The sequence below is a fragment of the Eschscholzia californica genome, unplaced genomic scaffold (genome assembly GCF_041429995.1).
Source record: "Eschscholzia californica isolate CP2 unplaced genomic scaffold, dmEscCali1.0.p SCAF_5, whole genome shotgun sequence".
Lineage (NCBI taxonomy): Eukaryota > Viridiplantae > Streptophyta > Magnoliopsida > Ranunculales > Papaveraceae > Eschscholzia > Eschscholzia californica.
This window is the reverse complement of record NW_028238472.1, coordinates 50,713,526-50,737,287: the sequence shown is the minus strand read 5'-3', so window position 1 is coordinate 50,737,287 and position 23,762 is coordinate 50,713,526. Positions and strand designations below refer to the sequence as shown.

At 35.6% G+C, this 23,762-nt stretch overlaps 3 protein-coding genes across 3 annotated transcripts; 2 read left to right on the top strand and 1 right to left on the bottom strand.

Moving 5' to 3' along the window:
- Positions 1–490: 490 nt before the first annotated feature.
- LOC147540294 (polygalacturonase-like) lies at positions 491–5,264 on the top strand. Its single transcript, XM_086639847.1, has 9 exons — positions 491–715; positions 1,193–1,324; positions 1,975–2,142; positions 2,236–2,256; positions 2,989–3,196; positions 3,648–3,729; positions 3,888–3,996; positions 4,567–4,683; positions 4,786–5,264. Exons 1-9 carry the CDS (start codon positions 539–541, stop codon positions 5,068–5,070), a joined length of 1,299 nt encoding a protein of 432 aa, XP_086495973.1. The 5' UTR covers positions 491–538; the 3' UTR covers positions 5,071–5,264.
- A 337-nt stretch (positions 5,265–5,601) lies between these two features.
- Positions 5,602–11,440, bottom strand: LOC147540293 (sulfite reductase [ferredoxin], chloroplastic-like). The gene is made up of 8 exons (XM_086639846.1): positions 10,691–11,440; positions 8,471–9,253; positions 8,074–8,370; positions 7,569–7,766; positions 6,905–7,039; positions 6,687–6,803; positions 6,341–6,499; positions 5,602–5,988 (listed from the first exon to the last, which is right to left on the bottom strand). Exons 1-8 carry the CDS (start codon positions 10,856–10,858, stop codon positions 5,779–5,781), a joined length of 2,067 nt encoding a protein of 688 aa, XP_086495972.1. The 5' UTR covers positions 10,859–11,440; the 3' UTR covers positions 5,602–5,778.
- A 3,806-nt stretch (positions 11,441–15,246) lies between these two features.
- LOC147540292 (cellulose synthase A catalytic subunit 3 [UDP-forming]) lies at positions 15,247–22,376 on the top strand. The gene is made up of 15 exons (XM_086639845.1): positions 15,247–15,636; positions 15,740–15,854; positions 15,974–16,169; positions 16,257–16,480; positions 16,559–16,679; positions 16,792–16,993; positions 17,476–17,742; positions 17,900–18,245; positions 18,363–18,500; positions 18,789–18,914; positions 18,999–19,211; positions 19,543–19,804; positions 20,156–20,358; positions 20,738–21,088; positions 21,474–22,376. The coding sequence occupies exons 2-15, from the start codon at positions 15,831–15,833 to the stop codon at positions 22,056–22,058; spliced, it is 3,258 nt and encodes a 1,085-aa protein (XP_086495971.1). The 5' UTR covers positions 15,247–15,636; positions 15,740–15,830; the 3' UTR covers positions 22,059–22,376.
- Positions 22,377–23,762: the final 1,386 nt, after the last annotated feature.

The window sequence follows — 23,762 nt, the reverse complement described above, 5'->3', positions numbered from 1 at the left end:
ATAAAGAATCCTTCTTTCATTCAATGTCACAAACAAAAAAAGATATGAATTTGATTTCATATCCCCCATACCTCATTGTCCTCCAAATACATTATTTGGATATGTGAGTAACCCTAATTTTCTAAAAACAATTTTTAGACGGAAAGTTAAGACTGTAATCATGCATAATCACTTAATTTTACTCACTTTTTTTCTCTTCATTAGTAGCCACTAATCCTGTAAATGAGTGCCACAATTCCTAACTCATTTTCCAAACACTCCCTAAATAATACATTCATGACATCATACATGTACACATAGTCATGCATGCAATTGATGGTGATATTGGACATATCATGACTCTTAGCCTCTTAGTGTCATGAGCATGATGATTAGAAGGAAGAGTTTCTTGGCAACCTCTTTCTCTCTCTGGATCTCTCTAAATTTCTTGTACTAATCAACCTACTTGTTTTCTATGTATAAATATAAAGCTAAGGCTATCATCCTATTCATATACAAACCCAGTTTGAGGTTGAGGAAAACAATTAGTATTCTTAATATGGGTCTACAAAAACATCTAATACTCCTACTATTACTTATTCACATAGTGGGGTTTCATGGCTTTGATAAAATGGGTGCTCCTAAAACTACAACTACTAATGCAATAATCTCATCTAAAGGAGAAATAAGTGTTGATGATTTTGGAGCTATAGGTGGTGGTAAAGATGACTCTAAGGTACCTATATATATTATCTTTGTTTACTTATAAGTTTTTAGAGCTAAAAGGTGGGTAAAGAATATATTTTTTTCATATCTCTCTCGCTTATGTATGTGTTTTTTATTAGAAAAACAGATATTATATACATATATTTTGGTCTATCACTAGTTCAGATAGCAATTTTAACTGGTGAAATTATCGTACGTAGTGTTATTACTGAAATTTATTCAGATGGTTTTAATTTACCAGTCTAGTTAAAAACAAGTTTATCTTTTTCTAATGAAATACTAATAATATAGAAGTTAGAAACATATAAAATTCCCCAATTTTTAGAATATTTATCGAGTTTATGGAGATGAAAATTTCTTCATTTGAATCATATTCATCTAGGATTTTCATACTTTGATGGTTCAATGGGATTGAACAAAAAGATATCAAAGTTATAAAATTGTGTATTAATAATTAGAATATTATTAAAATTGGTTAATTTTGCAGGCATTTAAGAAAGCTTGGAAGAAGGTTTGCTCATCTGGAGAAGCTCATGTGCTAATTGTACCAAACAAAAAGAAGTATCTTCTCAAGCCAATAACTTTCTTGGGTCCATGCAAATCTAATATTAAATTTAAGGTGACAATATTGAATATTCATGATGTTTCTTAATTAGAATATCTTTTCTACTTAATTATTCACTTAATCAGTTGATTAAGAATTATGTTTATATATCCCCTATATAATGGGGTAGGGGTGGGAATCGGACCGGCCAGGTGAATTGGGAATTTTGTGTGCTTTGAACTTCAGAAGGGTTGGGCCTTCCGCCGACTGCAATTTCACACACTGAACCCGCCTCAGTTGTTACACCACACTGAGTGCACGATCATAACTCAGTGTGGGCATTAGGTGCTTGTGGCCTGCATGGAGTCGAACACACAGATTGACGATTTATATGTATAGCTATAGGGTAGTTTTAAAGGTGCCCTCGTAAGTGTTAAACACGCTTCCCTCAAGGCAAAACTAATAGTGATTTTGTGAGCGAACGAGGTGCCTTCCTTATAGGGGCACTTTTAAAACTTCCCATACATTATGTGCTTGGAGTAAGAGAACATAAGATGAGTGTACGTGTCGACAACTTTTAGCTAGAGTGATTATCAAGTGAGTTTCTAACCTTTAGGTTTCAGGTTTAAGACACGAATTCATAACTCTTAAAATATGTTGATACATATATAGTGTGCACTTGGATTAAGGCTCCAACACTAACTAACTTTGTGTTATATATCTAGATTGATGGAACAATTAAAGCTTCAAGCGGTCGAGCAGACTATAAAAAAGATCGTCGACACTGGATTATCTTTGAAAAAATAGAAAATCTTAGGGTTGAAGGTAAGGGAACCATAGACGGCAAGGGTAAAATATGGTGGGACAATTCATGCAAAACTAATAAATCTCTTGTAAGTACTTGATTAGATTGTCAATCATACTACAATGATGCTAATTTCGTATGTTAATGACAATTACTAACATAATTATTTTCATGCATGCAGCCATGCACACATGCTCCCACGGTATGTTCTAAACTTTTTGGGACATCTTTACTTGTTTGTCTCTAAAGGGTATTATCGTAATTGTCATACGTTAAAGAGGCGTGGTAATTAAACAAAGATTAATAGATAAGAAAGACATAATATCAATCACGAACGTTCTCAAAAAGTTATTCTAATATTGCTTTTTCTGACAATAAACTTTGAAATAAAACAGTTTTTCTGAAAACTATATAGTTCGTTAAGTATAGCATTTCGATAAGTAAATTCTTATGAAAAATATTATCATATTTCTACCAATGATTTTGAGATGAAATATTATATTTTTTTTCCTGTAAATAAGCAATCCTAAATCGCAAATCAACAATCCAGGGGCAGTGGGGGTTAAAGCAACCAAAGCAGTCGTTTTGGTCCCAACGTGACAGAGGGCTTAATGTCTTGAATTTTTCTATCAGTTGTCAAACAATAATGACTTTCTAAACTGTTTTATAGCACAACTTGAGTTATAGCTCAATCAATGGTTAAGGCTTGAAGATTATTTTTAAGAAGTCAAATGTCCCATTCCAAATATAAGTACTTTTGAGAAAAAAAAATTGAAATCTTATAAAGGGCCCCAATTTTTAATCCCACTAAATGAAAGAAATTTACATATTCAAATCATATTGTTTTCCGATAATAGTAACCATTTTAACCCATATATTAAGATATTTTACATTTTTCGTATTAATTTTTTTTTTGTTGGTCATAATTGTATAGGCTATAACATTCAAGGATTGCAATAATTTAAGGGTTGAAGATATAAAGATCCAAAATGCACAACAAATGCATATTTCTTTCCAAACATGTACTAATGTTGAAGCTCTCAATCTATTGGTAACTGCACCTGAAACTAGCCCAAACACAGATGGGATTCATGTCACAGATACACAAATTATCAAGATATCCAATTGTGTGATCAGTACAGGTATTTATATATAATATCCCCATTTTTCATGAATTTGACATGGTTCTGACTCATTTTGACTTGTCTAAATCTGAATCTTCTTGTTCAAATAAATATAAAATCGGTCATTTGCAACAACTCAGCTTCATAATCAGACAAAAATAAATATTCTAAATTTTGACTCGAATTAATTCAGATTTCAAATTTGACTAGAAAAAGAAGAAGCTTTTCTTGAGATGGTAAAATCAAAGTTATATCTCGAATTCTAAACCATTCCAAACCCTTAATTTGCAAAAGAACTACGGTTTTATTGGCCTGAGCTAATTTGTCGTAGATTTTTACAGGATATAGCACAAAATTTCCATGTCCGACTCTATCACGTGAAGATATGATTTTGTTAAAATATTATGAGATTTTATTGAAATTAATTTTTGTTTTTTATTGAAAATAATTATTGTTTTATTGAATATAGGTGATGATTGTATCTCCATAGTAAATGGGTCTCAAGAGGTTGAGGCAGTAAACACAACTTGTGGACCAGGTCATGGCATCAGGTTCCAAACCAAATTCTCACCTACTTTACTATGTTCAAAATTAACCTTGGAAATTATTAATAATGTATAATTTTTACTTATGAAAATTGCATACATATACTTCGATTAAGGAAATAATTTGATTAATTTTCATCGGTGACTTTTGTGATTTGGAGCAGTATTGGGAGTTTGGGTGCTGGAAATTCTGAAGCTCATGTTTCAGATGTAAAAATAAACAAAGCGAGACTTAATGGAACCACAAACGGAGTTAGGATAAAGACTTATCAGGTATAATATATAACACATTATTATGTAAAGAAATTACTAATTGTGATTATTAGTCGATATGATGGGTTATTCATGACACTCAATGTGTATATGTACACCCTTCACATGATGGGATGGTCGAAATGATGGATTCTACGTGTACAAACAACAATCAGTCTGTAAATACACACCCTCACATGAGAAGAGGGTTGGCAGGTTGAGTTGAACTCAGTCCATCGGGACCGATCAACCCTCTCTTTCGTCTAAGGGATATAAGTGTACAAATGGGGTGTCGTGTCTCATGTATATGGTTTATGCGTGATATGTGGGTCTCTTTACTTTATTTTATTTTCGTTCAAACATAGTACATAACAAAAGTGACAAGGAAGGAAACACAACTACAACAAAAGAGTAAACAAACCAAGAGAATTTTGTCTATCTTTTACGCAAAACGGAGATCATTTTCACAGAAAAGTAACCTCAATTCAACTTCTAACCTAATCTAAACGAAATAATTTAGAGGACCTACTACAGTATATTTTTGTCTATATATAACTCCAAACTTATCATTGTCCTTGTTTGTTGGTGCAGGGAGGATCTGGCAGTGCAAATAATATAAGTTTTGAAAATATAGAAATGTATAATGTGGCTAATCCTATCATCATTGACCAAAACTATTGCGATCAACCCGATCCTTGCAAAGAACAAGTAAGTACTTATCAATTCCGACTCAAAAGTCTTTCAGATACCTACTTATATCCGTTATCTTCGAAATCCATCTAATTCTATCAAATTTTAATTTTTTTGTAGGATTCGGCAGTACAGATAAGCAACATAAGATATAAAAATATCACAGGAACGAGTGCATCAGAAGTGGCTATAAAATTCGATTGCAGCAAAAAGCACCCGTGTCGTGGAATTATATTGCAAGATATAAATCTAGTGAGAGAAGACGAAGATGAAAGAGCTAAAGCTTCTTGCGAGAATGTTAAATTCACTAAAATGGAGAAGGTTTTCCCTACTTGTCCTCGAGGACTAAAGCAACAACTCAATCGGCTTCTCAATGGCTTATTACATTTCTTATATGGTTACTAAGCAAATTACTATTCTATAATAATTATAATAAGCATTCTCTATTATGATATGACATTTATTTATAGCTTGGAAATAACGATGATGATTAATATATATTGTTAGTACAGATACGAAATAATGATGTATTTAAACGAAAATGTTATTGTAATAATTTATTTGATTCACGATCAATAAAATATTTTAGTTTATTTTAATGCGTTCATCGATGCAGTAGTGATATGTGATATGGTTTACTTGGCAGGTGTAGAGATACTCCTATAGTATTTTCGGAACAGTAAGACTCAGACCCTAGTCTCGAGTCGAAAGATACTCCTGTTACCACCAACCTAATTTGGGTTTTTCACAACTAAACTCGTATACGTCTTTTTTAAACAATTAGATACTTGTGGAGAGATACTTGTGTTACCGCCAACCCTAGTCTCCATTGTGGAGAGATACTTGTGTTACCGCCAACCCTAGTCTCCCCTTATCGGTCTGCTGATAGTTGCAAAAAAAACAAGTAGAGTGTTTCACAGGTAGATGTTGTTCATATGCCCAAGAAACTGAAATGCATTCCCGACGATCTAATTCCTTTAAATACATTTGACACTAAAAATGATTATTCCTTGCCATTGACACCAAAGAAAAACTCTAGTACCGCGGATTTGGTTCTCACATAAAATTCAAGACATGAACAAAAAAAAAACATAACAATGATGGTCATGGGTTTCATAATTTTTCTTTACCATTTTCTTGAGAAGCAACATAATTACGTATTACGTCCATAGCCAATTGGTGAGCGTTTTTGTTCTGCAACTTAGCGAGCTCGTCCATGGCTTCAAATGTTTGCTTATCTGCAAAAAGCTTCAAGTTGAATCGAGCAGGTGCCTCTGGTATTCCGTCCCATTTCTCGACTGTCTCGATAAGTTTCTCAAAGCCCTGGATAAAATAACAAATTTCATATCAGTGTAGTCTGTAATTGCAGTTCTAAAGTTTCACACCAATAGTGTGAAAGTTCACAAGAAAAAAAAGGATTTCGAGATGCAACCTAAAAGATGTTTTTAAGTCATTCATAGACATGAACCCATTCACATAAAGGATTTCCGATTGGTTTGTTAGAAGATCTCAAATACCCAATATTTGAAAAACGGCACATAATCTAGAAAACTCAAAGATTTGGAAACTTATTCTTGAATGTAAACCAGAGAAGAGGTAAATCAAGTTTTTCTATTTCATTTTCAGTTAGTAAGTAGAAACATAAACAACGGAAGACCAGAATGATAACTCTTACTGTGCGGTTTGTGAAGTCGCCGAATGATTCATGTGCTTGTCTTTTATGTTTCCAGGTGTAAAATAACGGCTCAAAAACTTTTTCTAAGTCATGAATTTTAACCTTGTTCATGAATGTTCTAGCAAGCACAGTTTGACCTGGTGTTCCTCCGAGCCATATCTATTCACAATACGAACAACAACATATTTACTCCAGTTTTAGATATGAACGGAAATAAAAGTAACAATAATTTCAAAAGATTAGAATAAAAGCTAATGTTGAGACATTAATTTCATTTTAAGAGCTTGTACTCTCGAACCCTTAAGCAAAGATTATTTCGAGCTTCACTGGTTCTAATTTGAAGTACCTGATAGCTATTCGGTCCATCGCCTACCAGTCCGAGCTCAGCCATGTAAGGCCTGGCACAACCGTTCGGGCACCCAGTTATCCTTATCACAACTGATTCCGTGTACTTGAGGCCAACCTTCAAAAACGAAAATTTGTTTCTGAAGTTTCCAAGTTCGGACTACACATGAAACAAGTTACTTGTTATTCACAAAGGCTACAAATTTCAGTATAACTAACCTTATCAAATACAGCTCGAACTCGCTTGAGGATGTCAGGAATTCCCCGTTCGGCTTCAGTTATTGCCAGTGGGCACATTGGTAATGCAGGGCATGCCATTGCAGTTATATTCAGCGGATCTACATACCTAGGTAGCTATCCAGGAGCAAAAAATATGAAATAGTTATTTTGAGATCTATATTTGGTTGTAGTTGTCATATGGTTAACAGACTACATGGCCCCAAGTGCAGAAGAATAGAACACGACATTTCAACCCTAATCCAATAACCCAGCATAAGAGAAAAGTGTACAAACTTGCAGCAGATAAAATAAGGAATGGAGAAATCGTCAGTGTCAGATGCCCAAAATGTTCATAAGGAATTCAGGCTACAATTATCACTATAATGGATTAAATCCACTTTATTTTGGATTACCCAAAACCCATTCTCGTGTTGTTCTTCACTATAGAATTAACTGGACAACAGATTTACTAATCAAGTTCAAGGAAGTACCACAGATTCACAGATATGAGATATATGGTTTTGAAGGTCGATTTGAGTCTGACCATTTCTGCCGGTACGTTTTTCTCTATATTTGATATTGATATAAACGCATTACCAAAATATGATATGAGTCTATATCAGAGATGACTACAATAATATAGTAATAGAAGAAAAGACATTACCACAAGTCCAGCCTGTGCCAGATCTGTAGTTATGGGACGCCTCCATGCACGGCGAACATCACATAAGATAAGGTTTTGGTTAGGTGTGATTCGCATGTTCAGATTATACTTCTCAATTATCTCCCTTAGAGTACTTTTCATTTTTCCACCAATGCGGCCATTATCAACATGAAGTCCACAAAACAATCTACCATCACCCTGCAAGTACATGGTCGAGAATTAATCCAAAACAATAGAAAATGATAATAATAATGACTTAATTACTAATACAGGGTATATTTACAGATGTGTTTTGTTTTGACCGTTTCTCAACTCAATGCCTCGTTAAACCTTATATTACTCTGAATTACCAAAACCCTTATCTGGATCAATGTTACTTACGCTATCAAAAAGACAGTTACCTAATTGGAACCCCACAGCAATATGAAGAGATGTACAGAAATACTGACGACTAAACATTAGAAGCTCAAGATCTAGCTATACATTTATGCAATAGTGGACATACCTGGTCATGCCATCCCAAATAGCTCTTGAATTCCCACTCTGGCAACGTCCGGGAAGGTTTAAATTTCTTCCCGTAGTATTGTTCAACAACACTTTTGAACTTCTGAATCCCCCAAGAGCTGATTAAATATTTCATTCTACTGTATCTCCGTTCATCTCTTCTTCCATTTTCTCGCTGTGTTACAACAATTGCTTTCACAGCATATAAAATATCCTCTTTTGGTACATAACCAAGTGGTTCTCCTAGACGAGCAAAAGTACTCTCAATCCTATGTGTTCTCCCCATTCCACCTCCAACCTACAACACAGTGAAGCAATAAGTAATTTGTAGTGCAAAAATGAAACCCCGAGAAAATTAGAAACTTGAAAGTAATATATAAAGGGATGTTTGTTCTTACATAAAGGTTAAATCCCTGAGGTTCCCCATCTGCATCATTAACTACAACAACACCAATATCATTTGTAAAAATATCGACCGAATTGTCCCCTGGAACAGTCACTGCAATCTTGAACTTTCTTGGCAAGAATTGTGTGCCATAAATGGGCTCAGGAGAATCGGGAAAATTAGTTCCATGGGAGTTGTCATTACGCGCCTTTGTTACCTCTGGAGGCTCCGCTGACATTATTTTCTCTCCATCTACCCACATATCATAGTAGAAACCTGACTGAGGGGTTAGAAGTGCCGCAATGTTATCGGCAGTTTCCTGGGCAAACAGATAGTCTTTCCTTGTAAATGGAGCAGCAGGAGCAAGAACATTTCTATTCAGATCACCGCAAGCACCAAGGGTTGAGCCCATGTTTTGTATAATAGTACTCATCACAGTCTTGAGATTTTTCTTCAAAACGCCATGCAACTGAAATGTCTGTCTAGTAGTGAGACGAAGAGTTCCAATCCCAAACTCATCAGCAAGATCATCCATTGCCAAATAGAGCTGGTTTGGGACTTTACCACAAGGATTCTTTGTACGTAGCATAAACGAGTAAGATTTTGAACCACGTTCATCTCTATTAGTCTGCTGATAACTTCCATGAAACTTGATAAGTTGTGTCGCAGCCTCATTTATATTAGGAGTTTCGCTTAAAAGCTCCTCATTTAGGGGGTATCTTATGAAGTTACTATGCTCTTTGAATATTTCGACTTTGCTACGCTTAGGCTCGGCAGAGATCTCTGGCTTTACAGGCTGTAGGAAGAAATAGCAACTATCAGCCACTAAAAAAGATACGTATTTTTCCCACCATTACTGGATCAGCAAAACCAACATCTCCGGGAATTTTTTTAACGGATCAAGATATTCAAGCTTATACAAACAGATATAGGAGACAGTCACGGGAACTCCATGTTTAAGGCCCCCCGCTTCTTACGCAATAAATGAAATATTCAAGGCCCATTTAGAAGGCATAAATAATACTCTTTTGTTGTCAATTGCTTCGTTTACTAGCACCCAAATGACTATGTATTCACATTGAGCCCTTATGAATTTAGCAAAGCGGGTAGAAATGTTTGCGATTATAAAGTCGCTGCAAAAAAACAACACCCTTCCTTGCCAAGTTCATGCCGGTTGTAGGCTACCTAAAAATTGGTTCGTACATCATATGGCTTAAAAGTTGAAACCGTAACTTTAGTCCTCGTTTGCCAAATTCATGTGAGTGGCTAACTACAAAATCTTTCACATGGTTCCATCAATATACATAAAATCCAAATCTTAATTTGGGCCACAACCGTAGTCCGCATAAAACATCAGATCCAAATTACTAAATCAGTGAAGAACTTGAGAGTTACAAAAATCAAATAATGGTATGTCAAGTAGGGGTGAGCATCGGCCGGTTATCGACCATTTTTGGGCCGAAGCCTAACCAATCAAGCTTTGGCCGATTAAGTTCAATCTAGTTGGGTTTGGCTCGTTACGGTTCAGTTGAGGTGATTCAACCGACTCAATAATTAACTATTTAAAAAAGTAAAAAATTTTGCTTGCCCAGCCTTGCATTAAAAACCAACAACATCAAAAAACCGTGTGGGAGACCCGAAAATCTCAAATAGTAATGTTAAGCTGACTTCTATCTCAACAACTAGAACATGTACCAAATTCAACCTAAAAGATAGACCAAAAGTCACTTTTACCAAAAGTAGGTTATTTCTTTTTATGTTCACCAACAAAGACCACCCAATTTCATCAAAAAAAAAACCCTACTATGAACTATTCCAACAAAACCCTAAGTCCAAATCCCAAAAAATGATTCCCAAAATAATATTGCCTTTGCATGTGAATCTAAACTAAGGGTAAGGGTTCATTTAAATCCCCATTTCTTTTCTCAACAGATTTCTAGGTTATACAAAAAATCCAATATTAACACTCCCATGAACAACTAGAAATCAAATTTTCTTACTTCTTAATAAGATAATGAATTAGATTTTGAACATAAATGGATAAAATTCTAGCATTTTTCACTACAAAATTCAAAAGGGGAAAAAATTAGGGACAACTAATATATTACCAAATTTAGAAATCAAAAGCAGATAAATTTCCCAATTCAAGCATAAGAAACCCAAATCCACCAAAAAAGATTCAAACTTTAATGATCAAAAAATGAGAATTTCTAGAGAGAGAGAGAATTCTCACAGTGGCAGTAGCGGTAATTAGAGAAGAGTTAGAAGAAGAAGCAGGTATAACATGAAGGCGTCTACTCCATGGAACTGAACCAAAAGCTCTCAACCCATTAAACCTCTGAATGCGAAGATTTGTATCTTTTGAAATGACAGCATTTGCAGCTCCAATTGATGAGGTCATTGAAGAAAATCAAAGCTAGGGTTTTTTCTTTTGGAAGTGAATGAGAGTAGAAGAGGTTGAGACTGACACAACCGCCGGAATTTGACAAATTGTCGCCGGTAATTTAAGATATGTTTATGGTTTGTGATTGAGTGGGTGGTGGTAGTCGTGTGGTGATGGTGGTGGTGGATGGATGGATGGTGGAGATTGAAAGCGATATAAAGTTTTGGAATATTATTGGTAAGGACATAAAGTTGACACTTTGATACAGCTATCGAAATCCCAGACAGATTTGAGAGAAAACCAGAAGCAACGGCTAAAATTTTCTCGCAATCTAGATGACAAATCAAGAGGAAGTTGACGAATCAATCTAGACCAGCAATTAGAGTTTTTTCTCTCGTCTGGATTTTCGGTGGCTAGATCATTTTCGAAAGTTGAATGGGACTTTCTTAGGACGGTCTCTTTGTGTCCTGTAAGTTAATCTATTGGCAGTATCACAACTACATTACAACAAGATTTATCTCCTATAGACATTATTTTCTAATTTATTTTCGTGAAACTTTCCACAAATAATCAAGACCAAAGAATTTGAATCTATGGTATGAATGTTGTAAGTTTTGTAACATCAATATAGCAACTCTTTTGGAAGACATTGTGTGCCAATAATCTCCCACTTCGCAAATGGGTCTTACTTTGAGTGGTAGTGTCCCCCCTTAGTTTTGGAGGTTACGATATTGAAATTTGGTCGGGTCGAAATCTACTATTTATTTAATTTGGGTTACTAAAGGTATAAATAGAAGTAGATTAATAGAGAATCATCTTTAGGGTAGTCTCGAGGTGTTCAGTTAGTCATGTCATTCCATTGACGAATTACAATATTGTCGCCTCTGCTTCTGATAATGACTCGGGCGCTTATACATCCTTAACGCGTGCATTAAGTACCATGGTGAAGCGTTACGCAGAGGTCTCATTCTTTTCTCTGGCCTTTGAAGATTATAAGCGTCTTTAAATCAGTTTCACAACAGTTATATATGATATTCATATTGTATTCATATAATCATGTACTTCAACAAAAAACACTTTAACTTACTACTTGCGTGCATTAAACCCGAGGTGGTAAGTAGGAAAGATTGCTAGTTATCGAAAAACATTTGAATCATAACAATCTCCCATAGAGGTACACTTCCATGTACAACCCACCCCACGGCCTTGAATAGAACAAGGTGTAGTATATCGTCTTTTCACACATTTTGAGTCTGCAAAGACAATATTGTCTCTTGTCTTATTGTCTACACGCGAAAGTTTTTTGTTATCTATTGTATTATTTTCTTATCTATCTAGGACAAGGGTGGAAAAAGACAATGTTGTCCAGTTCTGTGTAATACAAAATCTTAACACAAAAGAAATGGGTTCCTCTTTTAAAGACGGTAAAGAGACAATAGTTGAGGTTGGAAGAAACTACGATGAATCATTCAAAGCAGCTACGTCTAGAGTGGTGATGGTGATGAATGCATTAGAGGCAGAAACAATGACAACAAAGTTAGCCTTACTCTAGCTAATTATTAGAGGTGTCTCCCTCTAATAAATTATAGAGGGACATGTGAAGAAAATAGACGTTTTTAATATTTCTGGGACGCGCTTTTAAAACCGCTTTTTAAAGACCATTTTTTCTTACAAAAGGTGTCTTTAGCAATTGATTATTAGCAAAAAAAAATGCTCCTTTAGAGTTTCCATAGTATATATCTTTCTCAGTCTTGAAATGCCTTTGAGGATCATGATATGCAAAAACCATTTTTTCTCTTATACTATTGGGACTGAGATAAACCTAGAATACTGATTGGATAAAATATCGAATGAAGTGATAATGAAATTGCCATGGTGGTATATTCAAATAAAATCATCTGACGAAAGTAAGGTTAGTGCAAACACCAAGCTCTCGTGTCTCGTTTCACCTAAAAATTGAACAACAATAATATAGCCACCGAAAGATGGTCAATGTGAAATGGACGACTTGATTTAATTACTATTTAAATTGAATTATTCTAAATTCACGTCTATGAATTTCCACCGACACATTCGGTGTTTATTTTTCTCGCATTTCTGATTACTCTGCTAACTAATTAATTATAAATCATCTCAAATCAATTGTTCAGATAAATAAATCATCACGAATAACAACAACAATATTTCGAATTTATTTTGAAATATTATTCGAGTCAATTTAAACATAAGTTTAGATTTCCAAGTCGAGTGAAAAAACACGAACAACATCTAAGGTGCAATCGTGCAAGGTAGTAGTAGCACACTCATCTATACTGGAGTTATCAATGTAATTCGTTAAATCAACTGTTAGCACTCCACTTCCTCTATCGCCAGACTCCAATTGATAATCTCTTTCTCGCACAATTCTTCTCTTTGTACAAGTTGAGTACCGATCTGTGATGTTGAATTTTAGACACGCGAAATTCTCTTAGGTAAAATAGTCATATGTGCAATAATTCTACAATATTAGGTGAATTTTATCACCATTAAGTTCTTGGTCTTCTAGTAAAACAACTTAGAACTATCACACAAAAAAAAGTAGTAATAATAATAATGTGAGACTTCATTTAATTGTCGACTGGTCTATTTCCACACTCCCTAAATTTATTCAATAATGTTTGGTAAGAAAGAGGTGATGATTGACAAAGACATTGTACCAACAATATCATACTAATATTTTTTTCATTAAAGTAAGTCCACTCGTACCTAAATCAATTAAATAAATGCGAAAATAGGAAATATATTTCAAAGTAGATCCCACTACCTGTACCCCCTAGGGAATGTATGTCATAAATCAACACTATTTAAAATTTATCATAAATCATTGAGTGTATCTATTTTTGAATGAATAAAGTATTTTTTTTAATGAATAAAGTATAATATCGCTTCAACAAAAAATAAAATAAAATATTAAAAATTCAAACACATAATACCAATGCCATTCTATTTTTCACTAGGAACATTTGGTAAATTCCAGAGTCTGAACTCAGATCATACTTATTTGAATATGTTGCAATGACAAAAGCATATGATCGTAAAATCACATTGAACAAAGATTACATGGTGTTTGTCATCAAACACTGTATTGATATAGCGAATTTATAAATTTAAAAGTACAACAAATTACGACTATGTATTCGTATAAAACGCTTATTTTATTTTCATAATTCAGATACTCAAACACACCCAAGTTGAGACTAACAAAGTTAATTTTAACTCCTACATAAACTTTAGGAAAACCAAGTGGACACTCTGGGTTTCAATACTCTTTTGAGACCTTCTATGTTTGCTTGGGTTGGTTTTTGTTGCGTTTGACATTGATGTTTATTCAACTTATTTTGTAGCTCAGTTCGTTTAAGTTTCTTTCTTTATAATTGTGGCTTATGGGATCGAAAAATGTACAATCAAGGACTTTGAATGTGTTCATCCTCTTGGGCGTCATTCGTTTTTAGTGGTCTGACTCGCCTCACTATTTAAGCGCGAACGTAACAGACACTAAGAATCGTGTTATGTTTGTATTGTTATGTTCTAGTTTCAAGCAGCCTTTAATATATTTGGTTTAAAATAGTAAAATATAGAAAAATGCTATTAGGGCTGACAAATGAGGTTAACTAGAGTCTGAATTTTGATGTGGTCAGCTCACATTAGATGAACCATCTAGAGAAAAATGGCACCAGACGCCAGCGGTGGTTGGCCCCATTTTCCAGGGCAAATTACATTTTGCTTTACAAAATGTTAAAAGGTCGACAGTCAGGGAAAGCAAAAAAAAATCGGAGTACAAATTTTTTTAGTAGAAACAAAATTGTTCTCTTCTGTTTCTTTCAAAGACCTACCTTTAATATTTTTCTAGTCTTCTTCTTCCCCTCCCACCACCACCATCAACTCCCACACCACCCTCAACTCCAACGCCACCGTCAACTCCAACGCCACTACCACCACTTCCGGTTGCCATCACCACTCCCTCTTATTCTCTCTAGTCTCTATTCCAGCCAGAGGGAGCCCCTTCGTTTAGAAAATTAGAGAAGCTTCAGTTTGACTCTGGTTTTCTGCAGACAAATAATCCCAACGAAGTTCGTCAGCGACTGGTGGTGGTGGGAAGAAGAGAGAAGAAGAAAATCACAAAACAAAAAAAGCGGAGACAATTGTTGTAAACAATCTCGCATCGGTAGTGAGACAACGTGTGGTGTTCCTCTTAAGAAGTTAAACACTTTTCACTAGAGAGACTTTTTGAAACTATGAAGCCCCAGTGAGTTAAAAAAGATAATATCACTAGCCGCGCAGAAAACTAGTTCCCGGGAAATAGTTGTTGTTTCCCTGAAAAACAAACCACAAAAACCAAAAAATGAATCGGAAAGTTACCATTTTCTAACGTAGAGTTTACTTCTCACACCAGATGCCAGCTCATCAGCACAACCTTTCTCCTTTCTGAAAATTTTTCTGGAAGAAGAAAACGTTTCTTCTCTCTCATTCTCTCTCTCCCTACTTTCTTCTCTCTCTCACTTTCTCTCTCTACTGTCGGTGGACTGAGTACAGCTTGCACTTCAAATGTCACTTTCTGCTCTTCGTCTTCTACCTCCGTTTCTCTCTCTCTCTCTCTCTCTCTATACTTTTTAGATATTTTAAGACCAAATAGCTAGACTAGAGAGAGAAACAGATAGTGTGTCTCGAGAGACACAAGAGGCTATCGTCACTTTGTATTCTTCTTCTTTTTCTGAACTTCTTTTTCCTTCATCGCTGTTATCTCGCCATTAAATTCGGTATGAACTGATCCATTGATCTTCATTATAACAGATAATTGAACATTTACTTCTGAATTTCATTACAAGTTTCAGTTATTCTCTTTGATTTTTCACAAATTAGGATATTTCACGGAAGAATTTGAGTGAAATGTGTTTTTGAGGTGTAATTCTGTAAAATCTTAGTTGATTATCAAAGAAATTTGGTAATTTCAATGGATGCCGACGGAGATTCATCGGTTAGTACTCTCTCGCTCTAACTCTCGTATGAAGTGGATTACTCTATTTGTTTATTGTTTACTAGATCTGGTTACAGAATTATCTAAAATTGAGTTTAATTATTATTTTTTTAATTCAGACAAAGATTGTGAAAAATCATGGAGGTCAAGTTTGTCAGATTTGTGGTGATGATGTTGGTAGAACTGTTGATGGTGAACTTTTTGTTGCATGTGATGTTTGTGCATTTCCTGTTTGTAGACCTTGTTATGAGTATGAGAGGAAAGATGGAAATCAGTCTTGTCCTCAATGCAAAACTAGATACAAGAGGATCAAAGGTTTTTTCAATTCTACTTTGAATCTCTTAGTTTCTGTTGATTTTTATATGTTAAGATGTTGATTTAACCTGTATGAAATCATTTTAGGAAGTCCTCCGATTCGTGATGATGAAGATAATGATGAAGACGGAAATGATTTAGCAAGTGATTTCAATTATGCTTCTGAGAATCAAGAACACAAGCAAAGGGTTGCCGAGCGAATGTTAAGTTGGCATATGACTACTGGACGAGGAGAGGACGTTGCTGCTCCTAAGTTTGATAAAGAAGAAGTTCCTCATAACCATATTCCTTTGCTCACCAATGGGCAGATGGTATGAAAATTCATTACCTGAGCATAATATGTTCCACCCTTGAATGGTGATTTTTATGTAAGATTTCATTTTTTGCAGGTGTCCGGGGAGTTGTCGGATGCATCTCCTGACCGTCTTTCTATGGCATCTCCTGGTGGAGGTGGAGGTGGAGGGAAGAGAATTCATCCACTTCCATATTCAGTCGATGTCAATCAATCACGTATGAACTCAAGACATTCTAATTCCAAGAATAAAAATTCTCACAAATTTGCAGTGTCTTCTCAATTTGTATATTGCTGATACTAGCTATTGATGGGTTATCACTTTTGCAGCTAATGTTAGAGTCGTGGATCCGGTAAGGGAATTCGGTGGACAAGGATTTGGCAATGTAGCTTGGAAAGAAAGAGTTGATGGATGGAAGGTGAAACAAGAGAAAAACATAGTTCCTATGAGCACTGGTCACCCTGCGTCTGAAGGTCGAGGAGGTGGAGATTTTGATGCAAGCACTGACGTGCTCCTGGATGATGCCTTACTGTTGAGTTTCCAATACATTTCCCTCGTTTGATTTATTGTTACCTTGATTTCTTAATCAAGTCTAATAATTGCCTGTGTTATTTGGTAACAGCTATCATCTTCTATGATACCATATGAGTTGCTTATCAGAGAATCTATGAATCTGTAGATATACGCGGGCATATCATAGTGTTAAATTAATACTGTGGTTGTAGATGGATATGTAGATGTACTCTATGTGTATAGTATAATTTATTAATACTTTGTGATTAAAAGTGGAAATTTTAACGACTTAACATGTGCATTAAGAAGAAGGCAACATGCCAACATATAAATACTAATGAATTATTTGGCTGTCTTGATTGTTAGTAATGTAATCATTTGTTTAATGATGAATTATTCCTTTGACATGCTGAAAATTCCTACTAGTGATATTTAACATGTTTCTTAATTTTCGAAGCAGCACTGGACTATATTCATTGACAGACTTCTTTTTTGTACAGGAATGATGAAGCGCGGCAGCCTCTTTCTAGAAAAGTTTCTATTCCATCTTCTAGAATAAATCCATATAGGATGGTTATTGTTGTGCGGCTTGTTGTTCTCTGCATTTTCTTGCACTACCGTATAACAAATCCTGTACGCAACGCCTATGCTTTGTGGTTGATATCTGTGATATGTGAGATATGGTTTGCAATATCATGGATATTAGATCAGTTTCCTAAATGGCTTCCAATAAACCGTGAGACATATCTTGACAGGCTTTCTCTTAGGTAAAATACTTCATTCGTCTATTATTGTTTATCTCCAGTTTTCCACTGAAAATTTTGGATTCATTATTTGCACATTCAAATTGCCAATGTTGTGTTAGACAGTCTCGTTTTTTTTTCCTCACTCTTTAGTGTTCTGATGCAAAATTTGGAATACCAGATATGACCGAGAAGGAGAGCCATCGCAGCTTGCCGCAGTGGACATTTTTGTCAGTACTGTCGACCCTTTAAAGGAGCCTCCTCTTGTCACAGCCAACACTGTCTTGTCAATTCTTGCAGTTGACTACCCAGTTGACAAAGTCTCTTGCTATGTGTCTGATGATGGAGCTGCTATGTTGACATTTGAAGCTTTGGCCGAAACCTCAGAATTTGCTCGGAAATGGGTTCCTTTCTGCAAGAAATACAGCATTGAACCCCGCGCTCCGGAGTGGTACTTCGCTCAGAAGATTGACTATTTAAAAGATAAAGTTCAACCATCATTTGTCAAAGATCGGAGAGCCATGAAGGTTAAGATTCTGGACTCTCTCTCTCTCTCTCTCTCTCTCTCTCTCTCTCTCTCTCTCTCTCTCTGGCTATACAATTGTTGCATTATATATAATGCTGTTTTACGGCCTATATTGCAGAGGGAGTATGAGGAGTTTAAGATTCGTGTCAACGGGCTCGTGGCGAAAGCAACGAAAGTCCCTGATGAGGGATGGATCATGCAAGATGGCACTCCATGGCCGGGAAACAATACTAGAGATCATCCAGGAATGATTCAGGTTGGTGTTTTTCTGTACATCGTTATATTTTAAGAGCTTGATATGACTAATTAGACCTTAGTAGTCCTTACACATTAAAGTTCATGTTTCAGGTAACGTTTTCTGGTTGTATTTACCTCTTACAGAGTCCCATTTAAATGATGTACATATATACACACAAATTATGTAACAACGATATTTATATTCATTTACGTATCATATGCTTGTAATTTTCATGTCTGGACGAATTTCTTTCCTACTTCCAGTTGCTGAATTTAATGCTTAAGTTGTAAACTTGATTGTTTGCAGGTCTTCTTGGGTCATAGTGGAGGACTTGACAGTGAGGGTAATGAACTTCCACGGCTTGTGTACGTCTCTCGTGAAAAGCGTCCAGGTTTCCAACATCACAAAAAAGCTGGTGCTATGAATGCACTTGTAAGTGACAACATACCCACTGGCTAATGTTCGTCCTGTACTGGTGATACTTTGTTAATAATCTAAATATCTTTTCTTTGATAGGTTCGTGTGTCAGCAGTCCTTACCAATGGGCTCTATATGTTGAATCTTGATTGTGATCACTACATAAACAACAGCAAGGCATTGCGAGAGGCTATGTGTTTTATGATGGATCCGAACCTTGGGAAATCTGTTTGTTATGTTCAATTTCCTCAAAGATTCGATGGAATTGATAGGAATGATCGTTATGCCAACAGGAACACTGTGTTCTTCGATGTAAGATTCTTTCTAGCCAGAAGCTATCCTATTTTGGTTTCAAAATTATTTGTTGATTCCACTTTTACCTTCAAAAATATTGGGTGAGACACTACTGAACTTGTGTCGGTGTCTCAGCCATTATCTTTTGTTTCTGCAAATCCGTCGCACATGATTTAAAAAATTCTGCAGCTTTTGACCCGTTAACCTAAATATGAGGGGCCCCTAATCCATATTTTACATTTTTAATAACCTCAATACTGAGAGAGCACCATTAACACTAGTTTGTCATGTTTAAGTAAGCTCGTCTTTTGCTTCCAGTTTTGATATCTTTGTTCCTTGTGGGTTTCAGATCAATTTAAGAGGTCTTGATGGGATCCAAGGTCCTGTTTATGTGGGGACAGGATGTGTCTTCAATAGAACAGCTTTGTATGGTTATGAGCCTCCTATCAAGCCTAAGCACAAGAAACCAGGGTTCTTCTCCAAATGTTGTGGTGGATCGCGAAAGAAGAATTCTAAATCGAGTAAGAAGGCAGAAAAGAAGAAATCAAATAAGCATGTCGATTCTACAGTGCCTATATTCAATCTAGAAGATATAGAAGAGGGAGTGGAAGGTACATGCAACTATTTTATATTTTCTCCACATATTGTCCGATTTGGAACTTCTACAGTAGAAAGCTTAATGTTTGGATTTTGGAAATAGATGCATATGCTCTTTGAGTAATTTCACCATGCGTCCCCCTCTACAAAATGAATACGGAAGTTTCTAGAGAGTCCTCTGAGTTTCATTTGTTTATCGAGGAACTGGTTGTAAATTCAACATTTACAATGGGCCAAAAGATGCAACTTTTAGCACCTGAGTTGATCGTGCTGTTTTTTTTGTTAATATATTATCTACTACCATTTAAATTCCTTTTAGACGTTTCTCATGGTACTTGATGTTTTCCTTTTGTGGCAAAAACCAGGTTCTGGATTTGATGATGAGAAGTCCTTGCTCATGTCACAAATGAGCCTGGAGAAAAGGTTTGGTCAGTCAGCAGTATTTGTTGCTTCGACACTCATGGAAAATGGTGGTGTCCCTCACTCAGCAACCCCAGAAGTTCTTCTCAAAGAAGCTATCCATGTTATCAGCTGCGGTTACGAGGACAAATCAGACTGGGGAACCGAGGTTGGTTTTTATGTTGACTTCATTTATTACACCATTGCCATCTTAATGGATCTTTTATTATAAGCATGCCAATAGACAAGAAAAAAGTAGCATGATATTGCACGGATTAGAGTTCTGAGTTGGCGCTTATCAACTCTTCCTTGTATAGTTACTGTTGCCTAGATAACGGCTAGTTCTATCCCAAATATATAATCGATAACCTCTTATTTGCATCATGTGGTTATATTATTGTCAGGTTCCCTTCACTTTCTATTACGATTTCAAACTTCATCAAATTTGGTGTTCCGAAAACTAATTATGTCTTTTGGTTAATTATTTTCACTCTCATCATTTGCATTTGTTCCTTTAGTGATCTAACAAGGTAAGAACGATATTGCAGATTGGATGGATTTATGGGTCTGTTACAGAAGATATTCTAACAGGATTCAAGATGCATGCCCGTGGTTGGAGATCAATTTACTGTATGCCTCATCCTCCAGCCTTCAAAGGATCAGCTCCTATTAATCTTTCCGATCGTCTAAACCAAGTTCTCCGATGGGCTCTTGGTTCTGTTGAAATTCTTCTAAGTCGGCATTGCCCTATATGGTATGGTTATGGTGGAAGGTTGAAATGGCTTGAGAGATTCGCATATGTCAATACCACCATTTACCCGATAACTTCAATTCCTCTTTTGTTCTACTGTACTTTGCCCGCCGTCTGTTTGCTCACCGGAAAGTTCATCATTCCACAGGTACCCACCTAAATCATTAGTTGTAGGTGGCATTTTTTTTATTAATTCGTTGTTTAAATCAGACTTGTCTGACTCGAATGGACTCAAAATCAACCCAAATCCATATCTGACAAAAACAAACATTCTGAAATCTGTCCCGAGTCAGATTTAAGATCTGACTTAGGAAAAAACACTGCCGCACTCAAGCATGACAAGACTGAACTTGACGCAATTATCATACATATATACTGATAACTCGGTCCGTAGCACTTCTTTTGCATATATATGAACTTACCACTACTGCATCTGCACACAATTATTTGGGGGTTAATTTTCGAATGAGAGGATAATTGGCTAAATTTTAAATCAAATATTAAAGATTATCAATAATTTGTTTCTGTTGCAGATTAGTAACATTGCTAGTATCTGGTTTCTTTCTCTCTTCATGTCCATCTTCGCCACTGGAATACTGGAAATGAGATGGAGTGGAGTTGGAATCGACGAATGGTGGAGAAACGAACAGTTCTGGGTTATCGGAGGTGTTTCAGCTCATCTCTTTGCCGTATTCCAAGGTCTCCTCAAAGTTCTTGCTGGTATCGACACCAATTTCACCGTTACTTCCAAAGCATCAGACGAAGACGGAGATTTTGCCGAACTCTATTTGTTCAAATGGACAACTCTGCTAATTCCACCCACAACTCTTCTCATCGTAAACCTTGTTGGAGTAGTTGCTGGTATCTCATACGCCATAAACAGCGGGTATCAATCGTGGGGACCTCTGTTCGGGAAATTGTTCTTTGCTTTCTGGGTGATTGTTCATCTTTACCCTTTCTTGAAAGGTTTGATGGGACGTCAAAACCGAACACCTACTATTGTGGTGGTATGGTCGGTTCTCTTAGCTTCGATCTTCTCTTTGTTATGGGTTCGGATTGATCCGTTCACTACCAGAGTGACTGGTCCAGATATTCAACTATGTGGAATCAACTGCTAGATTAAGTAAGTCAAATTAGAAAGTTTTGAATCGATCTCAATCCTACTCTTTGAAGATTGCAGCATGGGAGTTCTAGTGAAGTAAGATCAATGGACAATATCATCTACAAGTAAGGTTGTTTTGATCTTAATTATGTTTATGGAGTATAAAGATATATATGTGTGTGTGTGTGTGTGTGTGTGTGTGTGTGTGTGTAGATAGGAGAGATGGGTAAGTATATGTTTTTGATATTTTATAATCGTATACGATATAGAACGAACAAATGAACTGATGTGAAGCTGTCTTTTGATGGGTATAGATTGGGCAGTCGTTCTAGTATTTTTGCGTAAAGTTCCTTATCTATTTGTTCAAACTATTCCCCACCAGCACACCTCTACTATCACTCTCCTTCACCATTATTCTTTACTAGACATTAAAGTTGAAGTACATTGAATGGATTTCATAAGAAACACCATGAAAAGCATCAACCATGGGGCTTAACTTGTATTGCCGAGAAGTAATTTATTTTTCCAGCATCAACCTGTGGGCTAACCAAAAACCTAGTTAAATTTTAAAAAATAAACTTGATATAGACTATTTTGGAAATTAAGATTCAACTTTGGTTCTCTATTATAAGTTAGAATCTACTAATCTCATCAAAAAAAGTTAGAATCTACGAAGTATCTTACTGATACGATCTACGAAGCATCATACAGATAGGATCTATGAAATATTTTCGAACTTACAGATACAATCTACGAAGCATCATACAGATAGGATCTATGAAGTATCTTGGAACCTACCACATTTGTTTAATCTCTTGGATAATTCAGATACCCAAAATCTTATCCTGCAACAAAAATTAGAAATGGAGAATTAGCTTCAAGTTCGGTTTGATTTCGGTTTTTCGATTCACTTAAGACATTAGTGAGAAAAATTAGACAATGGGTATTTAGAAAGTTATGATAATTATCATACAGATAGGATCTATGAAGTATCTTGGAACCGACAATTCTCCAATGTCTTAGGAGTATGAAATATGACCAATCTTTGGTACGGTAGGAGTATGAAAAATGATTTTAACCAAAAAAAAAATGGGAGCAAGAAAAATGATTGAAGGCTAAAAGATATCCTATAGACTTAAAATAAGACCAGAGTACAAAAATGATCAAAAAGGCTCAAATAAGATCACGATATATTCCAGGCTTAAATAAGAATATAAGTACCAAAAAACCAACGGAAGTATAAAAAAATGACCAGTCTTGGGTAGGAGTTTGAAAAATGATTGAAAAGATATCCTCTACACTTAAATCCAACAAAAGAGTGCAAAAAGATCAAAAGAGACAGATTTACAATCCAACAAGAGAGAAAAAATCAAAGAAAAGAGAGATTTAACACGGTTAGTCACGAGTAAAATTCCACGCTTGATAGATTTAACCTGAAAATAAAGACTGATGAATTATTCATTCGGCTCCTTTTCACAGTCTTCCCCATCCCACATTCTCTGTTCCCTTCAAAATATTTTCCAAAAACAAAGTTCCCTTCTAAGGTCTTTAGTTTGGTAGAAAGAATGAAATTTCGATTTCGGTGGAAACTTCGTTCGGTCCAAAAGTGGAAACGTTTCGTAGAAATGTTTCGGTTAGTGTGGAAATCTTACAAATCTACAGAAATGATAGAAATATGATGCAATTATGTATAACAAGATTATTAAACCATAATGAAGCA